The 19,221-nt window shown below is 36.7% G+C and overlaps 2 protein-coding genes across 5 annotated transcripts; both read right to left on the bottom strand.

The window, feature by feature from the left end:
• Positions 1–3,508: 3,508 nt before the first annotated feature.
• On the bottom strand, positions 3,509–6,098 carry LOC112193377 (protein TPX2). Of its 4 annotated transcripts, none has more exons than XM_024333507.2 (7): positions 6,007–6,098; positions 5,810–5,875; positions 4,508–4,558; positions 4,247–4,351; positions 4,102–4,161; positions 3,910–4,004; positions 3,509–3,806 (listed from the first exon to the last, which is right to left on the bottom strand). In XM_024333507.2, exons 1-7 carry the CDS (start codon positions 6,037–6,039, stop codon positions 3,677–3,679), a joined length of 540 nt encoding a protein of 179 aa, XP_024189275.1. In that variant the 5' UTR covers positions 6,040–6,098; the 3' UTR covers positions 3,509–3,676. The 4 variants fall into 4 exon arrangements, with proteins under 4 accessions (XP_024189275.1, XP_024189272.1, XP_024189276.1 ...); XM_024333504.2 differs by having other exon boundaries at positions 4,490–4,558; positions 6,007–6,097; XM_024333508.2 differs by having other exon boundaries at positions 5,810–5,866; positions 6,007–6,054.
• A 3,314-nt stretch (positions 6,099–9,412) lies between these two features.
• Positions 9,413–14,587, bottom strand: LOC112194791. The gene is made up of 5 exons (XM_024335020.2): positions 13,757–14,587; positions 13,622–13,680; positions 13,398–13,526; positions 11,554–11,689; positions 9,413–10,110 (listed from the first exon to the last, which is right to left on the bottom strand). The coding sequence occupies exons 1-5, from the start codon at positions 14,453–14,455 to the stop codon at positions 9,784–9,786; spliced, it is 1,350 nt and encodes a 449-aa protein (XP_024190788.1). The 5' UTR covers positions 14,456–14,587; the 3' UTR covers positions 9,413–9,783.
• Positions 14,588–19,221: the final 4,634 nt, after the last annotated feature.

The raw sequence follows: 19,221 nt of genomic DNA on the forward strand, positions 1-19,221 counted from the left end.
ATAAACTATACATATACATACTTTACTTATACACCGTTTTGAGTGCACGGGTGATAAAGGTTCAATGAGGCTTTTTAGCTGCACGACGGAGCTCAAAGAGTTGTTGTATCTTAGGAGAAGTTCGTCATTCAACCTTGTGCGGTAGGGGACGAATCTTCTCTTAGGACAGTGTGCTTGCACGCCTTGACTATATAAGTTTTCCTATATATTATATTATTTTCTTACTTTATTTTATTTTCTCATCTATATCATTATTCTTATTTCCCAAGATATTATCATATTATTATGTGTTTTTATTTTACAGGAATTCCGTCCCATATTTCTTACAACACAGGTAAGGTCGTCCAGTGGGTCTACTGGACCGGCCATCAGGTATAAAGCCATACAGTACTTATTTGAGTTTCATGCATTAGTTTTGGAGTCGAAAATATGTTAAAGCTTGTCATTCATTTAGTAAAATGTGTTTAAGTACATTTTCATACTGGCTAGTAAATTAAATAAGTTTTCAAACCTAGCCAATGAAGCCCCTATTAACTAGCGAGAATGAAAGCTTCCCCTTACAACAGTATGGACACAAGTACTGTGCATTGGTGACGGGACTATAGCGGACAGAGCTAGGTGTGCGGATCTCGATGAATTATCGTAACGGAAATTAGGTTTTGAGTTTGGTCTTGAAATCTATTTCTTGAAAATCATTATTCCAAAAATTGATAGTTCTTCGTTTGTCTTACATAAAAAATGTGCTAAGTTTTGTTTACCGTACTTGTGAATCGAAATCTCTTTAAATGAACAAGTTCAATAAATGATTTTAAAAAAAATTCACTGGAAAAATGTTTTAACCTTTCCGCTACGTGACTTACAAATGTTTACTTAAAAACATGTCTTGCGGGTTTCTAGAGTGTAAGTCGAGCCTCAGTTTATATTTTAGAGACTCGCAGTGTAACGTGATCGAGCTGGTGAGGTGCAATTTGAGGAGTTACAAGCTCTCTCTCTCATATCGTGTCTCTCTCTCTTTTCTCCGTCTCTGTTCACCACGATGACGACGACTTTGGCAACGACGGTGATATTGGCTTCTATGTTGAAGATGGAGAAGACGACGACTAGGCTCCAAAGATAGAAGACAATATTTGAGCTCCAACTAGAGAAATTAACAGACAGAATGCCATCGGCTTCGGCAGGCAATTCACCGGAGAAAATCCTCTTCGAGTTTTGTTACAATACCTAGTTCTTGATGTTCTATCCATCTGTCTGATCATAACTTATGGCAGCTATAACAACAGGAACTGTAAATTGGGTTTTCTACTTTGGATTTAGAGCAGTGGGTAGGCGAGACTTTTTTCCAGTTTGGATTTAAGCCCATTAAATCTTTTTCTTGTTGTTTCATCAAGCTCGATCGATCTGAACTAATTAATATAGCTAGCTAATGGTCCTCATACTAACAAATGCACAGTGCTACCTATTTATCTACTCCCTTGTATCATTTGTTGGATTTGAATGCTCTTGGGTTACTTCTTGGTTAATTGATTTATGAATTTTCGTTATTGAGTTCACTTTTGACTTTGTGTTACCGTTCGAGTGTGGCTTAAACATTGCACGCCAGGTGTCTGTAAAAATGCCTGAATGAAAAAGATACGCTTGAAACGGTAGTTGATAGTTGTTTTCATTAGTGGTGGAAACTTGGGTATTGTTTGTTGGAAATTTTGACTGTGTATTTCAAAATACTTTGTGCAACTCCCAACTCATTGAAAAATTATTTACTATACATTTATTCTAAAACATTACTAATTCATTATGGCCATAATATTAGAGCATATTAAGGTTACGGGAGTTACAATATTCCAATAATTATCTTATTAAATTTGCATCATATCTCTAAGTATTTTCATCTACTATATATACCTGTCACTTCTTGCTCTCACACACAAAATGAAATTCATTATCTTCTATAGTTCTCTCCTAGCCATTTCTCTAGTGAGTTCATACATATTCTAGAGTGTGCTTTGTTCTTGCTCTTCCATAATGTCAAAGGAAAAAATCAAGCATTTCTAAGATCCAAGTTTGCGAGTGTATGCTTACAAGGATTAACGGTTGTTGTACCCTGGAGGGTAGGACGCCACTAACTTGCTACACTGAGACATTGTCTCCAAGGGGCGAAATCTACTCTTAAGGGCAATGTTTACACGCCTCAACCTTAAACTCTTTTCGAACGATGTGTCCTTTGGAAGTCTACAAATGCAAGAGATAAGTCCTATAATTCTTATTATTTTAATCTATTATGACAATAATATTATGATTATTATTTGTTATTAATATATTGTATTTTTGAGATCTTGCAGGAGGTGAAATCTGGAGAAAGAAGTAGTATCTATCGACCAAATTTTCCAACATTGTTTGCTGGATTAAGTTTAAGTGATACTACTGTACGTTGAGATTCTAGACTCTAGTCAAGTTTCAATCTTCTTTCATTTGTACCAAGAATCCTTCTTTTTGAATCGAGCTCTTATTGATTTCATTTATACAAGATTTGTTTGTGTATATATGTGTTTATTTGACCCTCAATAAAACAAAGAATCATTTCACTGAAGATAAAACACAAGTTAGTAATTATTGAGCTTTTACTTGTGTCAATAATCTTTTATTAACCCAATAAGTTTTTATTATTGGGGTCAATAAAAGTTTATTGATTATTGACTTCATTTTTCATTGATTATTGACCATCAATAAAACTTTTATTGGGGTCAGTAAACCTCCTAAAACTTTCAAAATCAAGAAAATATTCATTTTTCACTTATTATTGGTCCTCAATAAAACTTCTGTTGTGAGTCAATAAACCTCTTAAAAATTTTATGATATCTCCAATGACCTCCCCATGGACCTTCGATGACCTCCGAGGACCGGTGAGCATTTTGCGACCTCTGGCGAAGTTCCGGCAAACTCTCTGGTGACCCCACTCTCTCTCTCTCTCTCTCTCTCTCTCTCTCTCTCTCTCTCTCTCTCTCTCTCTCTCTCTCTCTCTCTCTCTCTCTCTCTCTCTCTCTCTCGGGGAGAGAGCAAAATAGTCCAAAAAATAAAAAAATAGCTTAATTGGGTATTAAGGAACTAAATCACTTATCATATGTGTAAAAGGGAGAAATATATGAATGTGGGGGAAAGTGGACTAATCTCTCTAAAATTAACGTATTTGGGCATTTTTCCTTAAAAAAAAAGAAAAATAGTACAGATAAGTACGTACAACCACCAAATGAGCTAATTAAATTGTTTGACAGGAAAAGAAAACTGATTCTTCGAAATTAATTAACCCTAGCAAACTGATTCTTCAAAATTAATGGCAGGATGCACTTCTTAAAAATCAATAAGAGCTTTGGATGTAAGTCGGAGAATTACATGGATTTGCACTTCAGACAAAGAAATACCTTCACTTTATTCTTCACTGTGGAGAATTACTAGCAATTCTCCTCAGGGTCAACTAAATTACGGCTGCTATCCTTTTATATCTAGGTAAGAAAAGGATCTAAAAAAAAAAAAAATAGATCGACAAGCAGGAAGAAAATTGGAACTAGAATTTTAGTAGAACAAGCATGAAGCTCGCAGCATCAGAGAGTAGTTCACTCTATAGGGGAATCAATCTATTGGTGGTGATGGTGATGGCGATGGTGATGGCGATAGCTCTAGTTTATTACTTGATGGGGGCTTGAGTAGTGTGTTGGAAACTGTAGATTGGGGTACCAGATCTACAAGCAGTGAAGCTCTTGCTGCTCATCATGCGGAAGCTTGGTTCTTTAGGAATTGTCAAAGGCCTGCTTGATCTGCCACACAGCATAACAATACCATATGGGGAGCTAATTAGATCTTTCCATAGAAACGATCGAACTACCCTAGCTAAAACAAAACCAAAAGTTTGTTCGTTACCTTTGAGGAATAAAAGGTCTATCGAAAAACGGCATGAGTTGAGCCCTTGGAATCATCTCCTTTCTCAGTAAGCGAATCTCTTCCTCTTCTATCATCTACAGCATTAATGAATCCATCGATCAGATCCATCTCTTGAGTATAATTAATTTTCAGATGGAGTATAAAAGTTTTTTATACGCTACGCATTCCTACCTTATGCAACATCTCTTCTTGCTTTCTCCGCTGCTCCAAGATACCCAACTTTGCTGCAACCTGCATCCAGAATGTAGTCATTTATATAGATCAAAGAAAGTAATATCCTGAGAAATTAATATAGGTAAACTAATCACTCGATCACCATGTAGTTGAACATTGCCCTTTTGGTTGCCCTTTGTTGAGTGTGAAGTTTAACTTCTTGAGGCTTGGTACTTTCTCTTGTAGGAGACTTGCTCTGATAAGAAGCCTAGTTTAACGTACGTTAGATACAAAGTTAGATAACCACATACATAAACATATATATATATATATATATATATATATATATATATATATATATATATAGTGGTGCGTGACATAACTTATAGGGTACCAAAATACGTACATATACACGACTATCAACCTTATAGTAGTAGTCTTTGTCATATCCCCGTTCTTTCAGTTCATCTCTTGGCTGTACGTGCACAAAGATAAATATGCCATCAATGGCAATGATGTACCAGGCATGCAATAAGAAAGGCCTAAAAGACTATAAATTAGACTCCAAATATATAGTAAATAATGGAAGAATCCGAGAGAGATTTAGTGAAATTATAACTATATATCTAAATTGTATATAACAAGATCGAATGTGTTTTGTTCTTCACATAATTGATGTGTGAAAGGATAATATATAGAAAGAGCCCCCATCTAGGCAAAACAAAATCAAGTTGTACGTACGTATATATGATAACCGTAAATGATCATAAGCAATATGCTAAGAGGGAAAAGACCATACTTTAATACCATACATTTATGCTTTCATCCTTTTTATGGTCACTGAGAGGGAAAATATCGATTTTCTTCCAAGTAGCAAAAAGTAATTTATTGATGATAATTAGGAAGTGGCGCGCATTACTCCTTAATAACCCAACAAGGATGTGATCATAAATAGATAAATCTTAACCATAGATGATAGCATTTCGCTAATATGATGATTATGAAAGGTTTACCAAATAAACATCATAATTAAAGAAAGCAACTTTTGTTTAAACAAAAAAAAGATAAACAAACACGTGTAGTTGCTTTAGTTAACCTTATGAAGTAGAAAGGTGCCACTGGATGATAATATATTTTGCTCAATACGTTCTAAATGAATCAGTATATACTTGCAAAGAAAGGTACTTCTTTTAGAAAAGATGGGTGGTGAGTTTTGACCAAATTAAACAAAAAGGGAAAGGGAAATGAAAGAAAAAGAATCAATGATTAGATTCTCCCATCCACTCTTTGTTAATTGTTACTGTAAGAGCAAGAATATGAAACTAGCTAGTTTCTATGTACAAGTTGGTTAATTGACTTCAAACTCCTTAAGATACAACGCTTGTTTCCTAATTTAGCAGTCTACCATTCCTCCCATTCCTCCTAATTCCAGACTCATCACAGTTTCGTCACTTATGCGGGAAGAATTGCTTGATGACCTATTACAGAAATGAAAAAAAAGGAAATCGGACATGCATGAATCAAAAATGTGGTGTTCAAAGAAATTAAAATTGCTCCATACACGTAAAAACCAATCATTTTTCGTTTGATAGAGGTCGAGTTTGAGATCATCAAATGATCGATGTAGAGCTGCATCTTAGCTAAACCGTCATTAGTAACAATAATTAATAATGCATGTTTTCATGGATAATAATCTTGATCGAGGTGGAATATTGTCTGATCTCACCATTCCTCCAGAATTTGAGCTCCATGAACTCACAGCAGAGTGTGAAGGACTAGTACTCTTCACAGACTTCAACATAGGAAACAAGAAAAACAGAATCAGAATATCGTGAACTATACTACTGATCAATGAGCATGCATAGAAACTTAAAAGACGAAGAAACTAAGCACTTAAGAATGGGCTATAGCTAGTAGCACGACCTTAAGACTAGACTTGGTGAGTGCCTTCTCCATGTTTAATAATTAAAATAGCTCTGGATCAGCTATGGATGAATTCATCAAAGTATTGAGAGTATATATAGTGGTTGGTACATGGCTTGAGTGCAATTTCTTGTGGTTGCAACATCACCAAAGTGCGTGCTCCATAATATATATTTTGCATGCTTAATTAATTTGGATATGATTAGTCTCCCTCTCAGGTACCAAACATTCTGATTAAACCTCCCTCTCATGCATATAATTGTCAAACCCTAGCTCTCAAGTATAAGTTCCTTCAAATCCCCTCTAAGCGCTTCGTTTAACTAATTGCATATACAAGTCCAAACGTTTTGGCGTCGCTTCACATCACGAGAGTTTTACTTGGGTAAGTATGTTTCTTGGTTGTTACTCAGAAATTGTCATTGTAAGATTGAACTGACTAGAATTCATAACTTACTGCAAGCATGCTTAATATCACCATGAAAGAACTTGTTCGAGTACTTTAAGGGTGTCCCTGTCTTCGTATGGCATATATATACATTTAGGTTTGGGCTTTCTAAAGTAATATCATTCATTTCAGCAGTTTTTCTGTGCCACTCAGTCATTCGGTTTCCAAGTCAGTCTTGACATGGTATATCAGTCTTCATACTACTACATACAAATTTTTGTTGCGGTTGTGTGACTTGATATAATATGGGTGAATGAAGCTAATTCACCCCATGTTAAATATATGATGCAACACTACTATTTTAGTTGCATGATTCACTGTCAATACAACTTGCTCCTTTTGAGATGAAACAACATGCAGTTGCACATTAATTGGTAGATTTAATTAAGTCATACGGATCGATTGTTGATTGCTAATTCAAAACCAAAGTTTATGGTTTTGCAGTTTAGTTAACAATTACTAAACCAAGCGTCTTTATTTCGTAAATGCTACAAAATTTCAATTGCTTGGTATACCTTCTTTGGTTGCTATGCTTCGATATGTTGATGGTTGTTTCAATAATTTCTTCTGACTGTTAGTCACGTTATTTGAATTGATAGCAAAAATAAATACAAATCCGGGATCACAAGGCAATTGATTTGGGGGGAAGAATCCAAGAAATTTAGAACATGTAAGATTGGACGAACTTATTTGCCAAGGAATGCAAGAGTGAGATTAATCAACAGTATACTTTTTTTAATTTTGTTTTGTGAGATTAATCGCATTGATGGTTAAACAAAAGATGGTATTCTTCTGTCTAATAGATGGGTATATATATACTCAGTCTATTAAATGGTTATTTGCTTCGTCCCTTCTGAACTATTAATTTTGGCATTTTAGTTCCTTCTAGTATTTCTCATAATCTAAATGTCAAGCTTGAAGCTCGAGTTTTGCCCACCTGTACCATATGCATTTTAATGTGTAAGCAGAGCTAAGTACTCGTCAAGGTGATTGTTATAACTTACGAGAATGATATGCGAATAAACTATCCGGATTGCAGAACCAGTCGACCTTGGATCCGTCATGACAAACTTCCTCCATAAGAAAGTAGAGCTGTAAATTTGAACAGTTAACTTATCCGGTCGATTTATCAGTAATCAGTCAGTGCTCCATGCATCGTGAAACCGTTGAACAAGTGAGTAAACCGTTGCTTTATTTCACTGCTTCTCATAAAGCTATGGCCCTCCAAACTGAAGAGGTTGTTAGGCACCCGTTTTCAGAGTATTTCTTATTAAAGCCGTTAACCAACCACGAGGACTGGAGGCCAACTTTGATTTGCATTAGTAAGTAAAACCCTTTAATCAGAGCTTTTTGGCTTATCATGGTTAAGTAGCATGTCATTAAGTTAGTTAGGTCATGTATATGGGGGCATCCAAATTCTAACTAATTAAAACAGCAATGCTTAAACTTGAAGTCTCGGTTTCCATGATTAGCCTCTTACAATGCTTTTGGACACAAAGTTTGGCACCCTGTCGGCCTGTCCAACACTAATTACCTCAGTCGCACATGAGCAAAACACGACATAATCTTGGTTTAGAAATTTGAACAAGGCATAATAGTTATAGCATTTGCTATCGTTTATTATGTCTTGGTTCTAATTTTGAATAGCTTAAAAAGCAGCTATAGCTTATAAAAGCTGTTTTTTTACTAACTTTTATAAACAGCAACTTAATGATGTAATTATTAAATTTTACCAAACATCTTTCGCTAATTAACTTAAGTTGAGCAACTTTTTAAAGATTATAAACTATGCCAAACTTTTTAAAGCATCTTTTGCATTAATACCATTTTTCTCATTACTTTGTGGTCAGACTTTGGCATAGTTTATAATACCATTTTATAATACCATTTTATAACTCAAGTTTATAATACCATTTTATAATGGCATAGTTTATAATACCATTTTATAATCTTTTGCATTAATACCATTTTATAATCTTTTGCATTAATACCATTTTTCTCATTACTTTGCACGTACATAATGCTAGAGGGATTCGACCCTGGTATTGTGGTGGTGGCATCTAAACATAGATGCCGTATCTCATAGCTAGGTGCTTGCTTACTCAGCAATTCATTGGTCACCAGGTGCACAAAGCTAATTCCAGTTTGTTAGGATTTCTAGTGGTTACTAATATGGGTCAGAAGTTACCAATGGTTTAAAATATCTACAAATGTGAATATGTTTTGGTATTTTCTTTTTTCAAGGAAAGATGTTTCCTTAATTGGAGTGCCGATATATCTCACGTCCGATATTCTTAACCTTGGTCATAACCTACACACTTCAGTCTGCAATCTAGGACAATTGTAGGTCATTGAGACTTGTAAGTCATCTTGATTACTGAAAAAATATCAATCCCTTTGTAACTGAAAAATCTGAATCCAGAGCTAACTTTGATTTCTAAAAATTGCGTCATGATGTCTGCAATTGTCTTCTCATTGCAAACATTCATTGTCTTTTAATTGCAAACGTTCATTAGGTGCTGAAACATCACTGTCAAATTTAAGTTTTTAATTACAAGGACGAATGTGAAACTCCAACGAGCTTAACATAAAACAAAATTTTTCCTAACCAAATCTTTTCGATTTGTTGCAAGAAAATTTAGGGATCCCAAACAGTTAGAAACAGGATTAATTAGTAAATAAGCATTTCAACCAAAATGAAAAGAACAGCATTGTTTCAAGTTTCTTCTATATCACTGAAGTACACTGCGGGTCCTTGCTTAAAAAACTCTTTTTGATTTGTTGCAAGAAAATTTAAGGATCACAAACAGTTGGAAACAGGATTTAGTAAATAAGCATTTCAACAAAAATGAAAAGAACAGCATTGTTTCAAGATATCACTTTCGATTTGTTGCAAGAAAATTTAGGGATCCCAAACAGTTAGAAACAGGATTAACTAGTAAATAAGGATTTCAACAAAAATGAAAAGAACAGCGTTGTTTCAAGTTCCTTCTATATCACTGAAGTACACTGCGGGTCCTTGCTTAAAAAACAGCCTAGACAAGCTCCCTTGTACGCTATTGGCCTATTACATCATTGTATTATGTAAAAGGCTTAGACAAAACTACAAGACCAGCAAATAATTTAAGGCTTTATATGAGCATTGAATCTGAGTATTCTATGTATTCGTAATATCCTCATGGATAATAGACCTGAGGTTGTCTCTGACAAAATCTATAGGACAAAATGTACAAACTCTAACATACTCAAACCAGTAGAAAGAAATAAGAATGAGATATTCACAAAACCTAACCTCAAAGTGAAGCCAAATCGAAACTGAAATAAAGATGTTGCTAGTTGAGGGCATTTGATTCTCTATTTAGCTGTATATCTCCAGACTCAGTTTTCTTAAATAGCTTTTGAACCACATGATCCCAGTTTGTCCTTCCACTAGTGGACTTTGACTTTGTCTCTGACACATCTTCAGTCTCACTCTGCGGAGCCTCCTCCGGTTTTTGATCCTCGGAGGCTTCCTCAGAGGCTGTTACAGCATAAGGCACATTTAAACTGACAGCTCTTTCCAACGCATCTTTGTGTTCCTTTTCAAACGTCTGCAGCCTCTCTAGTTTTTGTACTTTTGGAGCAGTTGTTATGGTCTCAGAGCTCATTTCCCTCATTCTCTGAAAATTAATTCCATAATCGTCAAGAACCGTTAAGCAGAATACCGCTAATTAAATAATCCAGTAGCAATCAGGCAAAATAAAACATTTTTACTCTAAATCATGATTCCTATAGGCTAGTGTGCTAAGGACAATGGGATGCAGGATAACTAGAACCACAATTTTATCAACTGGAGAAGCTTATCATGTCTTCCAGTACAAGAAGGAAGAATACACATCATGGTTAGATCCTTACGAAGCTTGAAGTAACCAGTAAGAAAAACAGTACAGTAATTAAAGACATTCCTGACAGTAGAATCAATTCACAGTGAATTGGAATGCAGACAAGTTTCAGGATGTCTCAGAGGAAGAAAAAAGTGAACGGAAAAGAAAAGGAAAGCTAAAGCTTTTTCTTTGGGCCATGGCTTTGCCTAGTAATGGACCAACAAAAAAAGGAAAATGAAATGTCAGTTAGACAAGATTGAGAGTGTTTCTTTCCTTGTGATCTTGTACCTCTATTTACGCTTAAACCAAGTAAAGAGAACAAAAGCGTTCCACAATGCTCTTTCCTGCTCAAACTAACATGATCCCTAATCTTCCTTTACTTATTTATTTTTTGTTCCACAATGCTCATTCTAGACAACTCATATTTGGTATTCTCTAGATGATGTTAGCATTGAGATCTTATGCTTTTATCATCTCAACAAAGTAACCCCTGCTACTATTTTGTAACCTTATGCTTTCATGTTATGTACACTAGAGTTATTTTAGCACTTATGTTTATTACAGCTATTTCAACACTTTAGTATGCTAGGGTTTTTCCAAGGGTTTAGTTCACTATAATTACATTTTTCTAACTATGACAGATAATGAACATTGAATCTTCATCTGATTGTATACAATTGAAGCTTTTGCTTCAAACCCACTTTATTTTATGCAATCTAACCCTGGGTGTGATGCCTAAGGCCTGTCAGGTTATTACAGCTATTTTCTACCCTTTTCTTTTAGTTTTCTCCTCTTGTCCCCTGAAGTTTTCTACTGATCTAACACTGCCAATGCCCAGACGAAATTGAACAATCAGTAGTTATGCTACAGTTCTCTTAATCACAAGACAATCTTAAGAGCCAAGTCACAAGTATCTGCCACATGGCTTACTCCATACAATAAAAAAATATGAATATTAGGACCCTTATGAAATGATTTTACTCTCCAAGAGAATTTTTTTTTCCTGGATATATCAAGACAGCTAACCATGTATATATGTCAAGTCCCAGCAGGAGATCAGAGACAATATGTTGCATTTTGCGGTTTAAATAGAAGGATGAGAAACAGCGAATATCATTAGAATATAGAACATTATGAACTTCATATCCAATCTTCCTTCATGATCAATAATGACTATGCATATCATAATTCATGGTAATCTATGTACTTGTGCAATGATGAAAGTTATGTTCGACTTACTTCTACAGCCTTCTCTGCTTCCCTTTCTATCCAGATAATTCCATGATCTGATGTAGCATGACATGACAAGACAATATGTTCAAATCTTCCATCAACAGGAATGGCAGTTCTGACCTCTGGAGGATACCTCCCACATCTATAAAATCAAGAAATGAGACACTTAGACAGATGGGATGAACAGAAGAAATTTAATTACAACATACCACTGATGTCATCTCAGAAAGTAAGACTTTATACAACGTCAACTGGTCAACAGACACAGATAACTGCAAAAGCCCTTTACTGTTGTTAAAAATTCGAAGCTTTGAACACCAATAGTATGAAGATTATATTCAATGCCAAAGTAAGGCACAAAAGGCCCAGTTTCTTAGCTGAGCTTTATAATGATTCTTTTTTTTCTCTTTCTATATCATATACCCAAAAGTTCTTCACAATTATAGACCATAGCCTGGCTTGAAGATGTATCCACCAGAAAGACATACTCCTAAACAGGGTGCTAAAGCAGAGAAAGTTTGCAATGGTAATATCTTTGACATCCAAAACTGTTTACAGCACCATGACAGATCATAGTACTATGAAACATGAATTGCTCAACTATCCTGGCATTCTTATTTTGTATAGGACACCAAAAGAATGATGAGGTTATAGTTTTAAATGATAATTTGCTTCTAATTAAAATACGGAATTCACAACACTGTTGTGGGGGCATGGCTACTCTGAAGTCTCTAATAACCTGATATACACTAAAAACAGATTAATTATCAAATTGATAAATGTAATGGAGAAGTGAGTAAACAAAAGCACAGCAGCATTCGGATCAAATAAGATAACCTGAAATGAACTACATGTAAACTCTGAAGAAACTAACACCTAAAGTAAAGCCAAATATCAAACTCTGTTCCACAAGTGAGCTACCTCCTCACCCCTAGCTCCCTAAAAGATCATCCTATTTTGTTCCATCCATCCCACCCACAAGATTGCCAATAGATCACATCTTCCCAGCATCATTCCTCCTCCTCTTTCCTCCAAAACTTATGCCTCTTACACAACAAGGCAGTACAAGAAACTGGAACACTCCATCTCAAATAGGGGGGTTATCAAGGTTTAAATTATCTGCTGATATACCACTTTTCTACTCACAAACACAGCTAGAAGGGAGAAGCAAGTATCCCAGATACTTCGCCAATATCGGACTGATATTGCAAAAATATCGGATATCCATGGATACTTTGAAGAAGCTCACTAGTTACAAGTAATGTAGAGTGGAAACTGAAAGTAACTTGAAGAGAAGATCGAGCCAACCACCCTGCTACTAGTCTATTGCTATATTCATATCAATACCTACCCACCTGACAATATGGCAGTCAGCAAGCTTGTATAACATTTTATATACGTATATGTATATATTATTGCCAGAGATTGCGCTTATATAATGTGAATGGAAATAAGGATCTTGCATATTCATTATGTCATGAAAAAGTACCAAGCATCAATTTCCTAGGTAGAACCTAAAGAGTGTGGTAATCACTTTTTATGGAAGTACATAAATTACAAAGCTCTTTCTTAATTTATAGGCATGTAGGCCATGCTGCAGCAGCTACAGAGGATTAAAATCCATATCAATGAACTCATATAGAATTGAAATTGATATATGCTGCTTAACTCGGTTTAAGCTTCTATAGAAATGTTAGAATTTACATGTGAAGGGGTTACTGCAAAACTATAAAGGCTACGATACGCAAGAGATGCAAATAAGGCAACTTGCATGTTTGAATTCATGAAATTCGAAATACAATATAATCTTTAAGACTAACTAATAAGAGCTGAGGTTCTTGGTGGAATACCTGCAAAATTTGCGCTCTACAATATGATACATCCGACCGGGTGCATAAAGTCTTCTGGGATCTCTCAGCTTTCTATCTTCCGGTATGAACGTATCTCTCAAACACACCAAAAACAACAAGCACGGCAAGCTGCCCAAAGCACCCGGGACAAATAATTACCCCACTAATTTACAAATGCAATTAGTCTAATAAGGTAAAAGATATATAAAAAAAAAAAAACCAACCAAAAGATTGACTTGAAGATATCTTCCAAGGGAGTTGCAGTTCTCGGCAAGAAATCGTCCTTGGAAAACCATTTCACAAGTAAGAACCAAAATCATAGAATCAAACAGATACATTCAACAGATTAAAGAAATCACCTGCAAGACCACTGATTGTATAACATCGGCGTACTTGACAGCCAAATTCAAGGACATACAGCGCGCCGGAGCTAGAGCATAACAGCGAATCTGACTCCGGGGAATCCCACCCAATCGGTCCCTGTGATTGACTACTATCACAGTCAGCAATGCGGCCACACCAGACCCCAAAGAGTGACCAACAAAGACCATATTGTAATCCGGTCCATTCTCGAGCCAGAGTCGCTTCAGAGTCTCGCCTTCCTCGTTAAGCAACCAAATGGCGGACTTCAAGAGGCCATGGTGGACGTAGCCGCCGTCGAACATCTGCATTCCGAGCTTGTTATCCAGCAGCAACTGGTAGTCGCTCTCCTTCACCAGATTGAGCCCCCGGATGGCGAGGACGATGTCGCGGTGGTCGCGGTCGACGTAGATGAGGTAGGGCGGCGCGTGGCCGCAGGTCTGCTCGTAGGTGACGCGCTTGACGACGCCGTCCGGGTTGGGACGGTAGCCGCCCTTGGGGATGAGCTGAGGGTTGTGGAGATCGGTCTCGTAGACGGCGAGGATCAAGCGGCAGAGGCGGGGGACGGGCTCGAACTCGTCGGGGGTGGCGAGGGGCCAGGTGGCGCTGTCGTCGGAGCCGACGTAAGTGCAGCGGCGCCAGAGCCAGCGCGTGCAGCCCAACACCATGACGCACTCGGCGCCGCAGAGAACCGACATTGCAGTGCTCTAGTGATTATCGAGAGAGAAGGAATTGAATCATTGATGAAAATGGGGACACGGTGAAAATGGGTGCTTGTCTTAAGACCCAGGCCACGAGTAACATGTCTCTTCTCTTTCTTTTGTCTTTTTGAGCTCTCTAGTTTTTTCCGCGGTGTCGTCCTTTTATTCTGCCAGGTTGGCGGAGGCTGCCCAATCAATTCATCACACGCACAGTCAATTAAGTCAATTTTTAAGGTCTAAAGGGTTTGAAATTAGCTCATTAAATCCCAATTATGAAACTAAGCAAAATAAATCGCAATTATGAAGCAAAGCAAAATAAACGTTCTTAACGGAATTTAAAAAAATGATTATCGCTGCGAAAATCTCATAAGAAGTGAAATTTCTAAACCACGGCGAGTGATTTAGTAGATGCACTGAGTCCCCTCACACGAGTGTTGAAAATGTGGAAGGTTCCACATTTTACATTCAAATGCTATGTTTGTTTATGGAATACAATACCATGTCGGTTGTTATAAATGTAATAGGTATAGGGGATGCAATATCATGTTGGTTGTATGGACCCCCAACAAATTAGTCATTGGTCTTAAGAATTATAAAGTGGCCAGTAGTGTCGCTGCAATGCCTTATTGCTTATCCGGACTCCCAACAAACTAGTTCTTGGGTTTAGGAAATTTTTAGGATACCGTGATCAATCTAAAAATAGGGTGTTAAACAAAAAATTTAAAATCTTTAATGATGATATTGATGTCTACACTTCAAAATGTTCCATCTTTTTTTAAAACAAGTTTGTGGGCTATATAGGGTGAGAATTAATGAAATTTTACATAGTGGTGAAGTTTAGAAATATGTGGCAATCGAAGAAAGTCACAAATAGTGCACAATTGATTATAACTCTACAAAATCTTGAGTGTGACATATTCTTGTAAGATGTTTAAATAGTTTATTTTATTTTATTAAGGAGTAAAATAAATTATATGCTAAAATCTCTGGAGCAACCAGAGTTTATAGTGTCAAATAACAAAGCTTTCGAAGCCTCCATTGAAACCCTTTTGGTCCAAGAAGCATTTACAAAGGTTTGCTACTGCATCTGCTACAAAGTTTGTTTCTCTCAAAACATGCTTGAAAGAGATCGAATGGAAATGAGTAGCAATGATTTTGATCAATCTCCAAGGTGGGGATATTACTCTTTTGATTGCATCCATGACCAGTTTTGAATCACCTTCCACTTCTATCTACCTGTAGCCTTTCTCTTTTGCACAAGCGAGGTTGTTACGCAGGGCAGTGGCTTCCACAACTAGAACTGTTGTCTTGCCAACCTGTCGGGTAGCTGCTATGAGAGGTTTTCCAGAGGAGTCTCTGATTACAAAACCTCCTGTACTAGAGTCCTTACAAATTGAACCATCAAAATACAAATTGAACCATCAAAATTAATTTTAACATGGTCACTAGTAGGAGTCTGCCATCTGATTAAGTTTGAATGGGAGGATGGCAGCGCTTTACTAGTTACCACAGAATGGTTATTAGTGTTTCTAGTTGTTGCAGCAACAGCTGCAACAACAGAAACAAGACTGGTAGTTGAATTCTGAAAGATGACATCGTTTCTAGCTTTCCATATTTGCCAACAAATGGTAATGATTTTTTCAAACAACTCACAATGGAAAGGTTGGAGTAAGAAAAGCTCCTTAAACACTTTAAGGTAGCCTTCTTCCCAGTTAACTAAGGGTTTTATGCAAGCTAGATTCCAGACTTCTTAAGAAAAGTTACAATAACCAAAAAGATGGTGAGCAGTTTCGTTGTCTTCTTGACAGAGGAGACGAGAATTATCATCTATCAATCCAAACCTTGAGAGCCTATCCCTAGATTTTAATCTTTCTCTAAGCAGTAACCAACCATCAATTTGATCTTTGCATGGTTGGATATTTAGCTTCCAGAGTTTATTAATGAGATCAATTTGATCATGTTTTTGTACATCATTTAGCTGTAACCAAGCAGCTAGTTTGATAGTAAACTTACCAAGAGAAGAAGGGCCCTAAATGCATGTATTCATCCTATTGTTCAATAACTAGTAAAGATATGCCAAGAATCTGATTGACAATAGTTGAGTCTAGAATAGAAGAGAGTTTGTTCTTATTCCAGACTTTATTGGTAATATAGTCACTGATTGTTTGCTTAACATCGATCATGTGTCTTCTGTTTTTAGGTATATAGTCCAATAAGGGGTGATCAAGTACCCAGTTGAACGTCCAAAAATTAATGTCCTTACCATTTCCCACAATCCAGCACATGCCTTTTAGGATCAGCTGTCTAGCATCCATGATTCCATTCCAAGCTAAAGAGTTATGTTGCTTCTTTTTTGCCTGAAAGAAAGAAAATTTTCTTAGGAATTTTTTCTTAATGATTTGAGCCCACCAGTTCTCTTGATCATTGACAACTTTTCAGGCATTTTGCAAGGGTCTTCAGCAACAATGAAGAAAGCAATTAGTCCTACTGCTAATCCACCTAAAAGCTTAGGTTTACAATCTTGATTCCAAGCCACAGATGGACATTTAATATCAGATCCCCAGATGAAGGATCTAGTTTGTTTATCAATCTCATTAGTCACTTTTTTTGGACATTTGAAACAGGTTATCACATGGTTAGGCATACCAACAAGGTTAGATTTGAAAAGAGTTAGTTTACTTGCTCATGATAGGGAGCTTTTTTCCAACTTGCTAATTTACTAGAAATTTTAAGGAGTAGTTCTTTGGAATTAATGGGATCCTTCCAGAAGATGACATTGTGAATACCTAGATATTGTTGGAAATAATATTAATTTAGAATTATGTTGAGAATTATGATGAGAATAACGGCGACAGTTTAAGGTTATTGTAACGGTCTAATATTTATGTTCGTTGTAATTGTCATACTTATGACATTGTCTAGTATAGACCTATATAATAAGTTAGTGTACTTGAGTAATGTGTGTAGAGGAGTATTTTGTAGAAATATCGTAAGAGTGAGTTCCTTTATTAGGTATTTTGAGAGTCTCCTCCATATCTTTCTCTAGGAGCTCTGTACATGTCTTTGGACTGTACATCTCCCATATTGTGTGTCATTCATGCATCATATCTCCCTAACAAAATTAGTTTTTTATATTTATGCTTCCACTGTTATCTAACAAAGTGGTATCAGAGCCCAAGGCTTGATCTTCTGGGTACAGTAAAAAATTGTTCGGATGTGAGTATTATGGCATCAAGTGTGCTGGTCGTGAGCGATGAGAAAGACGTGGTGGTGTGTTGGTGAGATAGTTTGAGTAAAATATTTGCTCAGAACTATTGAAAGAATTGGGAATCAAAATTCTCAACGATGATCAACCTTGAAACTCAAAGGTTGCAAAGAGGTTGAAGAGTTAGAGTGACCGGCCATACCAAGACTTGCCCATATTGTTGCAAGGTGGTGGAGAAAATAAAGGGAGGCAGGATAGAAGAAAAGTGTTACGTCCCGGATCTTAAGTTACCGTTTTACTAGTCTTTCGGACGATAAACGAGAGTTTCTTTTATTTTCGGCTCCGTTTCAACCTTTTAGGGGGCCCTAAAAGTTGACTTTTTATTCGGGTCAAAATTTGAGAAAATTTCTTCATGAAGGTCGTAGAGAACGTTAAATCGAATGCGTGCATATGTGGTTTGTAAAAACCGGAGTTCATATGCAAAAGTTAAAAGCCAAATACTAAAGTTATTGTTGGAGGTAAGTGGTATAAATTTGAAAAGTTACTGTACGGTATACGGTAACTTTCCATCTCTCTCTCTCTCTCTCTCTCTCCCTCTCTCTCTCCTTCGACCCGTGTTCTCTCTCTCTCTCTGGCATATCTCCCCCTCCAGGCCACTTGGGAGCAAGCTGTGACCACCGTTCGACTCCTCCATCTGTCCTCGACTCGTCTGTGGTGGTGAAGCACGGTGTTGTGGGCGGAAAATGACGAACCAGGCCGTGGAAATTACTGTAGCAGAGAGAGGTCAACGTCGGTTTCTCTCATTTCCGGCCACTACAGAGGACCAAACCAGGTCCATTAGAAGCGCCTTGAGCTACTATTTATGCTCTCCAAACCTCTTGCAGCGATTTGTAGCATGGAGGAATAAAGCATAATTGGAATATTTCACTGTACTTCGGGTTGCTTAATTGTTCGACCACTTAGAGGTATTTTCTGACTTTGTCTTAGTTTAAAAAGTTGTTGGAAATATTGAGACGATGTAGTACATAAAATTTGGTAGCCATTGGTGGCGGTGGCCGGCGGCTCGTGAACCCCACACGCCGCCACTGTGGGCGGCGCTTGACGACGCGTAGGACGGTGATTTAGCTTCCATTTTTATCTAGTTAAATCCTATAATTGTTGTGGAGCTTGTATATGTAATTTTGGTGAAAATTAGAGAACTTTTGGTTCTATTATGAATTTTCCGAAATTTAGAATTTTGGTCATCAATTTACGAGAATCCGACCGTTGGATTTCTGTCGAATTTGCCTTAGAATTTGTAAATCAATGTATAGATGTTATTGGTGAAGTTTGGATGAAATCCGATGTGGATTGAAGGAGTTGAGTTCAAAGGAGACGTTTAGAATTTCGATTTCTATTTATCATAAATTAAGTCTCGGTTCTTGAGAAACAATTATTTATTATATTGATTGTTCAAGACGACGGATATGTGAGTTTGAGGAATGAATAGTTGGACTACCGTCGTAGCCGCAAACTGTGAGTGGACATTTATTTTAAATTAATTATGAATGAATATATT

Source organism: Rosa chinensis, chromosome 3 (assembly GCF_002994745.2).
Source record: "Rosa chinensis cultivar Old Blush chromosome 3, RchiOBHm-V2, whole genome shotgun sequence".
NCBI classification, from domain to species: Eukaryota; Viridiplantae; Streptophyta; class Magnoliopsida; order Rosales; family Rosaceae; genus Rosa; species Rosa chinensis.